At 38.0% G+C, this 10,518-nt stretch overlaps 1 protein-coding gene across 1 annotated transcript; it reads left to right on the forward strand.

Annotated features, from left to right (window-relative positions):
- The first annotated feature begins 2,476 nt into the window (after nucleotides 1–2,476).
- Nucleotides 2,477–4,166, forward strand: LOC129319801 (transcription factor TCP14-like). Its single transcript, XM_054964871.1, has one exon. The coding sequence runs from the start codon at nucleotides 2,735–2,737 to the stop codon at nucleotides 3,965–3,967; it is 1,233 nt and encodes a 410-aa protein (XP_054820846.1). The 5' UTR covers nucleotides 2,477–2,734; the 3' UTR covers nucleotides 3,968–4,166.
- The last annotated feature ends 6,352 nt before the right edge of the window (nucleotides 4,167–10,518 follow it).

Raw genomic sequence — 10,518 nt, forward strand, 5'->3', positions numbered from 1 at the left:
AATTTCTCCCTGTTGCTTATTAATGATCTATGATGAATATTACACGTTAGGCCCCAGGACAAGGTTCGTTTTAGTCATAAAGAATTCCATTTAACGAGAACGCACTAAAATGACAGATTTGGAGGATATAAATTCAAGTGCCGCATAGCTACCCACCTACATAAAAAAAAAAAAGAAATACACACACACATATATATAAGCGAATTTGATCCTGTCATCAAGATTGGGACATGTCTTTGGATTCATAGAGTGTTTTATATAGATATTTTTAGATCATACATAGCAAAATTCTCACTTTAGCAGCAAGTTGTAAAATCACAATCTATAGGTCAAATTCTAGTCAACTAAACCAATTTTAATTGCCATGAATATGTCATTAGTTAATACTGTTACATGGAGTAGTACTTTGATATTTATATTTATACTTTTGGGGAGGGAGAAAAGCGAGTAAATGGTGGGGAATCAGAGTCCTCAGAGTGTATGACAGGAAACACCAAACACAAATGCCAATTTTTCTTTTCCTACTGTCACTGTCTTTCATCTCTCCCCACAAATCCTTATTATCACTATCCTCTCTCTCTCCAAACTTTTGTAAATATCTTGATACATTATCAAGGGGGGCAAGTTCAGACTCATACCCTCTCTTCAATCTGGTCATAACAACGGAACCCGTAAAAACAAGATGACGTAGCAAGCATTCTGAAACTACATATGATGGATCTCTGTAAAGAAGAGAACTTAAATGAACTTGAATGCGTGGGACCGAACATGAATTGTCGAATATGAAGGAAACGGAGGAAATTGCAGAAAATTACTGATATGTAGAAGGGGAGGGTAAGCTGTCTTGTTCAATATGACATGCATAAAAGTAGCAAGAGCATGTGGTCTTAAGAAAAGGCAGCAACGCTTAATATCTCTGTCTGGTCCACTTTGCCCTATACTCCACGGGAAACACTCTCTCTCTCTCTAACTCTTCCCATTTCCTTTTATCGTCTTGCTCTCTTCTGCCTGCGTGCTTATCTATACTCTAACTCATCTTCACTAATTACTTCCCTTATTTGCTAATAACGAAGCGAGTCTGATTAAATTTGATTCAATCAGGTTCCATCGACCCGGCCTCGTCTGTTTAATTCACCAGGGAACTGTTTTTACTTGTTCGTTCTCATGATTGAACAGGCACGAGATTTAAAAAAGATTAATGGGCATGAATGAAATAAATCAAATGGGTGATGAGGTGCACGTAGAAAGGCGTTTTAATTGGGGGGAATATTTTAATCGGTACTCTGGGTCCGGGTCAAACAAAGGGGAATTACGTGACGACAAATTACAGTTAAAAGAAGAAAGGTAGAATCTATACATTGCATGGGGTTAATTGGATTTTGCGTTGAATAATGATGATGGCGTTGTTTACTTTGCCTACAGGTAATTGACGGATTATGAGCCACCAATGGATCCAAAATAGTTGCTGAACTTACATATATTTTCTATTTGATTTTTGTCCTCATTCATTGGTTACTTCTGCGTCTCTGCATGTGATAACAACGGGACCAAAACCTACTACTCCGCCATTTAACACGAACCAAAAAGTACGACCCCGACGTTTTCACTCTTCCATCCATGAATTTCGATTAGGGTGGTGATACGGCACAAATTTAAGCCCGTGTCGCTAATTAAACTTAGCTCTTCATAAATGCCAGAGAAAACGACTCCTCCTGGACTCTGGCTCGCATGACCGTCAAAGAATAATAGAGTACAGTCGTAATTATAAACCAAATCAAAGTGCTCTCAGATTATGATGATATAACAAAGATGATCATAATAATAGTAATAATAATAATTAGCCTCACTGTGGAATTTTACGAACTATTTCAATCAGTTTGGTGGTGGTCCTAATCCCTTCACATAACCCACGGTAATACGAGTGAGTGCGAAATTCCCCATATTCTTATATATTCACATCTTTCTGTCCCTTCTTTTCCTGGAAGCCCTTCAAATCCTTGCCAGTCTCTCCGTCAGAGAGATTAAAAACTGCCTTGCTGCAACATCGATCTTCATCTATTAATCCTCCCCGCCAGGCTCATTAACAACACGACTACTTTTAATTTGAATCCACATGCATGTCGGTTACATAATGTGAGCTTAAAACTTCAGAGGAGGAGGAGGAGGAGAGGTAGTCCAAGAGTAGGTAGCCCCATGAAAGCCCAAGAGCTGGATCCCCCAGCAAAGGCAAAAGGAAATGATTGCTTGAATGAGATGGGACCCACAGCTGCTCTCTAAATTTTTTTTTTGACTTGGGACTGGGCCCCACCCCATTGTCTTTATGGATTGAATGATATAAAGAGCACCTCACGTGGACTCTGAACCAAAGACGCCTGTCCATCCACCATCAAAAAAGCCAACTCCCAAAAATCACCCATTTTTCTTTTTTCACTCCAAAAATATCAAAAAGCCATCCACACTTCACCCCCAACGCCAGAGCATTTTCCTCTTTCCTTCTAAATAATAAATATATGAATGCTTTTTAAACCTCACCCGTATAATTCCCACTCATTATCCTTGTTGCTTAAAGCTCCTTCCCCTCATCAATTTTGAAGCAAATTAAATCCCTCTGCCTTCTACACAAGAGAGAAACCAAATCACAACCTCCTACTTCCTATACCCACTGCTCATGACAACAGACCCACCATACACTTCCATACAAATTCAACTTTAATCTTATTCCTCTTATGCGATCATGGAAGGTGGTGATGATCTCCACCACCACCACCACCACCACCGTCCCAACTTCCCATTTCAGCTCCTCGAGAAGAAGGAAGATTACCAGGAGGCTGCTTCTTGTTCTACCTCTTCCTCTTACCCTTCTCTAGCCATCGCCGCCGAACCCGCCGCCTCCAATTCCAACCGATCCAACCAGGTCCTCAACGTCGTCCCTCCCACCTCTTCCTCCTCCGAACCCTCCAATAAGAAGCCCCCGCCTAAGAGAACTTCCACCAAGGACCGCCACACCAAGGTCGACGGTCGCGGCCGCCGTATCCGAATGCCGGCCCTGTGTGCCGCTCGCGTTTTCCAGCTCACCCGCGAGCTCGGCCATAAGTCCGACGGGGAGACCATCGAGTGGCTGCTCCAACAGGCCGAGCCCGCGGTCATCGCGGCTACGGGCACTGGAACGATCCCGGCTAATTTCACTTCCCTTAATATCTCTCTGAGAAGCTCCGGCTCCACCATGTCGGTCCCTTCTCAGCTCAGATCGTCTTACTTCAATCCCAACTTCTCCGTTCAGCAGCGGAGGAGCTTCTTCCCCGGAATCGGCTTGTCTTCCGATGGTAATAACACTTCAACGCTTCTGAATTTTCAGTCTAATAGTTTCTCCGGCGGCAGCATGTTGCAAGCAAAGCAGGAATTGCGCGGAGGCGAGGGAGGTGTTCCTTCCTCCTCGACAACAACCTTGGATTTGACGGAAGCGGAAGAAGGCATGGCAAGGAAAAGGCGACCGACGGAGCAAGAGTTGTCGCCGTCTACGTCGGCGCAGCAATATCAAATGGGAAGTTATTTGTTGCAATCGAGCGCTGGTGCGATTTCGACGAGCCACGCGCAGATTCCGGCAAATATATGGATGGTGACGAATTCGAATAATCAAGTCATGAGCGGGGATCCCATATGGACATTCCCTTCGGTGAATAATAGTGCTTTGTATAGAGGCGCTAGCATGTCCAGCGGCTTGCATTTTATGAACTTCCCCACTCCCATGGCCTTGTTGCCCGGTCAACAGTTAGGGTCGTCCGGGATTGGTGGCGGCGGAGCTGGGAATTTAAACGAAGGACATTTGAACATGCTTGCCGGGATCAACCCGTACCGGCAGATGAGTGGTGTTTCGGAGTCTCAGGCGAGTGGGTCTCAATCCCATCATGGTGGTGGTGGAGGCGGCGGCGGCGATGATCGACACGATACCGCCAGTCACCGCTCCTAGAGGATTATGGGATCAATTTGCTGGGGGTAGTAGAGTTTGATGTGTGTTAACACACGTGAGGTTTGATTTGCTCTTCAAAATTGAGTTTTATTTATTCCAAAATTAATTTTTTGGTGTGATTATTATTTTGGAAGAGAATGAAGACGAGAAGAGAGGGTTTTTAGGGTTTGGACGATGAATGAATGACACTCTTTAACAATTGGGTATTTGGCTGCCATTTCTTTCTTCATTTTTTTTTTTGGTTTGGTGATTTATTTCACTACACGATATCTCATCATCATTGTTTGTGCAATCCTCTTTTCTTCCTTTTACTCTGTAATTCTATGCTTTCTCATATATACGTTGAGGTGAAGAAGAAAACGATATCCTGCTGGAAAGTTTCCTAACCGAGAGGCATTGGGTTTTTCACATTCAGCTTTCTTCTTTCGAGTTCTATAAGTTTCTCGGCCACAAATGAAGTGAAACAGCAAGCTAAGCTAGCTGATAAGCAAGGTTAACGCAAGACTGAAAAATGAAGAAAAACAAAGTAGGATTAAAATCAGAGAGTGGGGTTAGTTTAGTTTAATTAGCTTAGGATAAGTGCGATTAATAATTTTTGGCATGAATCTGGAGGTTTACTGCATCAATGATTAGGTTTTAGAGAAAGGATGAAGGAATTAATAGGACGGTGGGGTCGTGACCTTATCGGTTCCAGGTATCGGCTCAGGTGGTGGGGTCTGGCTGCTGGTTATTGCCCAAACCAATGTACAATTGTCACTGACAAACAGGTGGATCATTCTCTCTTTCTTTAAAAAAAGAAAATTGGGTTTTTTTTTTTTTTTTGGGGCCTCCTTTCTCTTTTTTTCTTTGATGAACCAGTTGCTGGCATCACAGAAAGATCCACGGAGAGTCTTAATGACCCTACTGGCCTATGGCCCACCTTTTCCATCAATCACAACCGTTCATCCGGTGGGCCATCTCACTGAATGATTGGGTCTCAGCTTAGACTCGAGTTTCATGGTCTTCCTTTCTTAACCCCCCCCTTGGAGCACGTTTCTAAAGACTCGCGATTATCCAACTTGCTACCCAGCTGGCAAATGAGGCTTAATTCCCTTTGCCAGATGATATACGGTTTTTTCTTTCTTAGATTATCATGCTTTGGAATCTAATAATATACCCTCTTGAATAATATATATAGATGTGTATAAATAAAGGAACACTGAGGATCGATGCAATGAATTGAAAATTAGGAGCTAGGGAAAAGCAGGTTAGGATATTCGGTTCCACTATGATTAGTGTCTGCACAATTTGATTCAAAGATAGCTTTATCTCTATGGAGAGATGGATGCCATCAATAATATGAGTGGAAAGCAACCATGAAAATGTGCTTCTTAAATCATCATCAAGCCTATCTAATCTGTTACTTGATGAGAATATGGTCAATTGAATAAGGTACCTCTGTGAGGTTCCAATTATGGGCACTTAACGGGGAGCTGATTATGACCCTTGCTCCCACCTATCTAGCCCTACCTAAGAAATAGCCCTTTCACTGACATAAGATTCTACAAAAAAATATAGTATAGATCGCAACAAGACTATATGTTCTTCTCTGAAGTTGATTTATATCAGTAGTGATCTGATAAGATTAATGAATCAATACAAAATTCCTGACATGCATATCCACACAGAAGCGATTCCCAAATTACAGGCTAGCTACTATGCTGTGCATGCATGATGAGTTTGAAATATTTAGAAACAGGTAGAACGTTGTTGTTAGTTAATTTACCCCTCAAGCACTTGGTGCTTCAACTATATATCTGGTTACATTAAGTTCTAATTAAACAAATCACGCTTCGGAGTTTGCAGTTGTTCTCGAACATATTGGGTTTTCAAGTATTTTCTTTTCTTTTTCTGAAAGCATATGAATAATTAACCTTGTACGATATTACGTTTCACCAATCTTTGGGTTTACGAGAGAAAGATCAGAGGCATTGCAATTCCGCATGCTCGATGAAGTCTCATTCATACAGAAGAGAGAGAAGGTAATTAATATATGCAAAAATTATTTAGTAATGTACCTAGACGAGGCGAGATTTATAAAATTTATAAAACTAATAAACAACCTGGTTGAAGCCATACATCAGGGTCATCAGAGAGAAGTTTATTTGCTCCATCTTTAATACGAGGTAAAACCAATCTATTAAAGCATTTTTAAAAGTCAGCTGATTGTTTTTGACTATTTCTCTTATCTTTTCCCATTAAGGCACATCATCAACTCGTTCAATGTCCGATTCAAAGAACAACACTGCAGAAGAAATTATTTTTGTTGAGACATCTGCTAATGTGGACGGAACGACTATATATAGATAGTTTGGTACCTTCTTTGAAAAACCAACGTATGTGCTTAGTTTATTATTCTTTAAAAGGTTGTTATATTCAGAATTCATGGTAGGTTTTTTTTTTTTTTTTTGGTATCTTGGAACTTCATCAATAAAAAGAATCTGCGCAACTCAATATATATCTGGTCATGGGAGATGAACGCGCGCGCGCGCGCGCGCACACAACAGATGTAAGTGAGCAGCGAATATCTATCAACATTTCTTATAAGATAAATATCATCATACAGAAGTTCATTTTTTGCACCATAAAACACACCAATTTTTTATTGGCAAAATAGGTACCAAGTCTCAAACACATGCGGCGAATATCAAAGATATATGTAATAACTCGGCCAATAAACAAATCACAAATGTGGTGTTCATCACTTGATAAGCATTTGGACCATTTAGATTTTATAAAATTTATTTTTTTAATTTTTTTTATTTTCATTTAAAAAAATTATAAAATTTAAACATATTTACTTTGTCATCAACCTAAACAATACAGATTTAATTTGAATGGTCCAATTCAATTTTTTTTAAAATTTTTATAACTTAATTATCCATATGTACTTTAGACAGATTGGATTTATAATACATCTGGATAGTTAATTTATAAAATTTTAAATAATAAAGTAGATTTATTAATATTTTATATTTTAATGAATATATAATAAATATAAAAATAAAATTGATAAATCTAGATGGTCCAGATTGATGAGCATCAAAACTGAACGCCACATATATAATAACAATTAGAGAATAACAGCAACAATATAATTAAAAAGTATGCTTTTTTAGTGATGTAGAAAACGCAATCTTAACTACATTACGAAAAAAAAGAAAAATACTCGGATCTTTTGGAGTTTGACTTAATTTGCACGAGATCAAAACCAGAGGGTAAAAAGTAGACATGTCTTTCTTTGTGATAATAATTTTTCTGCGAGATATCCACATGTTTTCGCATTTATTATCAACACCATTGAATGTGTGTGTGTGAAATGTATCCTTACCATGATTGTGTAGGTTGTAGCCAGAAAATGGTTCACGTGGATCGAAATCTAGTAAGTTACAGCACCCACAGGAATGGTCCCCATAAAAAAGGAATCTTGTACATCCTAGAATAGCATGATTAATCAGATCTCTCGTCAAGCTAGCCAGGCCACCAAAAATTTCTGTGGAAGTTGAACAAAGGCAAGCTTGCATTTGTCACGCAATATAAATGCATAATAATTAAGAGGCAACAGATTCTATTAATTTGGCCCATATTATGCCTTAATTCCTGATTTGGGCCCATAAAATCTCTCTTATTTCTGTGGCTATTATGTGGGTTTACGAGAGAATGAAATTATATGATAGGTATAGATAGATGCATCACCATGTGGCTACTTACTGGCGTTTAGCCTCCAGGTTGGTGGTTACGACATAAAGCAATATTAGATGGAGACCCACCAACACATGCTGCTCTAATAATATTTGTGTTTCGTAAGTGTGTGCTATGCAAATGTTTGTTTGCACTTTGCATGGACATGTTGGAAGATCCGAAGTGATATGTATAAAATGGCCCAATTAGAATTTACTGCTTTTAAAAGTATACACTCAGAAACAATTATGATGAAGCTGCTTGAAGAAAGCACACAGCTTCATCAACATTATTCCAAATTCACATCATTTTGAAATCTGACAGTTATTGAGGGCTTTATATATTTTAGATTATCTTATAACGGACTGAGAGTAGGCCAGCTTTAAGCAAGAATCCCATGGCCAAACATTATGTAAAGTGGTATTTGGGGTCTACCCGATCACATGAAATTACCAGACACAGTGTTATTCTGTCCTCAACAGATTGATCATATATTATTAAAGAGAAAATGACTGTACACTGGATATATATATATATATATATATATTATTGCAAGAACTTGAAATTCTGGTCAATCTGATTCACGAACAACAGTATTTCTTCTCCTGTTTTTTTCATTCCTTGTCATCATCTCCTCTACTTTTCTTTTCTGTCAGAAAAAAAGGCAACAAAGACCAGAGATGCATTTTGATCTATGGTTATGGGCGCATCAAACGTAACCATACAGTGAGCGAGGGGGTGTGTGTGTTGTGCGGATGGATCGGATGGGTTAGGCATTGACCTATTTGGGTTCAGCTAGCATGTGGAATAGCCCGTAACTGCTTGACAGGTGAGGAGTTTATAGTAGGGACAATTTATTTGTCTTCGTAGGTTGATCCATGAACAGTTTTCACCTTGCTTGTTACATAGTATTTGGCAAAAAAACAACAGGTTTATATAGGTACGTATAATAACAACGATTAATATGTACGTGCCCTGCGTCCCCAGAGCAATTACTCACAATCTAATTCAATTTTTCTGGCATCCACACACACACAAAGATATGTATAGATACGCTTGAAGAAAGGGCTATACACATCGAGAAATTAAAGGCCTTATCATGATTACAGAATACTTTTTCATACATACTCCTTCTTGAATCTTTTCTCGAGGGCGAGAAGATATGTGTTCACCGTGAGATAGTAATTCTTAACATACAGCTGCCAATTGGAGGCTTGCGGAAAAGTATTTTGCATAGTCAAATATTAATTTGGGAAGGATTTCTAGTGAAATGGCGATGAAAATGTCACTGAAATTAATGAGCGTGGGAAAATGATGTTTGATGTGCGTTTGAACAGGAAAATAATATTTTATATGGCATGAAATTTGGTAGAATATAAATAAGAAATAAATGGAGAATGTGTGAAGGCTTAGATGGCATTGGAACTTGACCGAAGTTTCCAAGAAGCACAGTAACATTCCATTGATAAAATGATGGATTGTTTAATTGTATATGATGTATCTGGAAGAAAATAGGCTAGCATGCATATCAAATAAATTTTCGTTCAAATAACATTACTCTTGTCTCTTCCCCTTTCCTTTGGTCATGTTTTCATGATGAGTGTCCAAAGGTCAAATTACGTTTTAAAACTTATTTATTAAATTTGTAACTCGGTCTTAATAGTTGAAAATAAAATATTATTGTAAGAAAAACGAAGAGTCCATCTAGAAGATGTTAGAAAGGCAATTTGAAGTCAAAGCTTTCATTCTTATTTTTCTCAAATCTTTGTTTTTAAATTATCGACAAAAAACTATCTTTAGTTTCTAATAAAACATTCATATTCAAGAAGGATTTATAAAGGAATATCTTAAGCTCTAAGAAGTTATTCATTGGTAGTTAATTAGGATACCGCATAATTGAAATGCAAGGCCATTTTTATCATTCAATCAATGAGGGAGCTAAGACTCCAATGGCTTTTTCTTATTTGTGGCTGAAATTAAAACTCTATTTTTTTTTTACTTTTACACCCGGTATCCTGAAGTGTCTGGGTGTATTGAATTCATCACTGTTCTAATAAACTCCAAATTAACCTAAATCTTTCCTTAGGTGAGACCCTCTTTGAAAGGGTTTCGTAGATATCACTAACGAGACATGCTTTGCATGTTCAACTGCGTTGTTATATATCCTAAAACTCAAACTCAAGACTTTAGGTTAAGCTATCCAAATTTCTAACCATTAAGACAAGTACCTACTGATCAACTCCAATGTTTTAATTCCTAACAAAACAATCATATTCAATGGTGGTATTTCCATTGACTGAAGTGTTGGCTCATTTTGTTTATTTACTTAGTTTTAAGTTTGCCGTCATCACTTTATTAGCCCAAAAACAAGAGCTTTATCTTGGGCCTAAAAAGGCCCATTAATTCATCAACGAAAAGCAATAATGGAACTTTTTCTTAAAAAAAAAAACACTACACAGTTCATGTTCTTGGGGTGGCTTATATTTTTCTAGTGTTGCTGCCTCCGTAGGAGAGATTTTGGACTAAGATTACTTGTACAGTGATTTTTAAATTATTATAACTTGATACATTTTAATTTAAATAGTTCAGTTTGAAACTTGGAATCATCTAAGCAGATTGATTTATGTTGTTAAAAAATTCAATTGATTTAAATGCAAAGATAATCATGTTTTGGCAAAGAAAAAAAAATTCAACGAACACGACGAGGACAATTTTGATTATATAATAAGAGGAAAAATTTCTTTGCCATAATTGCCCGAATTGGTAAAAAATTTGACCCATGAATCCTATTGCCGACGGATAAGTAAGACATGCAGGCTTTCCGTAAATAT

The sequence above is a fragment of the Prosopis cineraria genome, unplaced genomic scaffold, assembly GCF_029017545.1.
Source record: "Prosopis cineraria cultivar Desert tree isolate PC_DT_omini unplaced genomic scaffold, ASM2901754v1 PC9, whole genome shotgun sequence".
In the NCBI taxonomy this organism is placed as follows: Eukaryota; Viridiplantae; Streptophyta; class Magnoliopsida; order Fabales; family Fabaceae; genus Prosopis; species Prosopis cineraria.

Coding starts and splice junctions, on each gene's coding strand:
- LOC129319801 (XM_054964871.1), top strand. CDS start 2,735: ATGGAAGGTGGTGATGATCTCCACCACCACCACCACCACCACCGTCCC.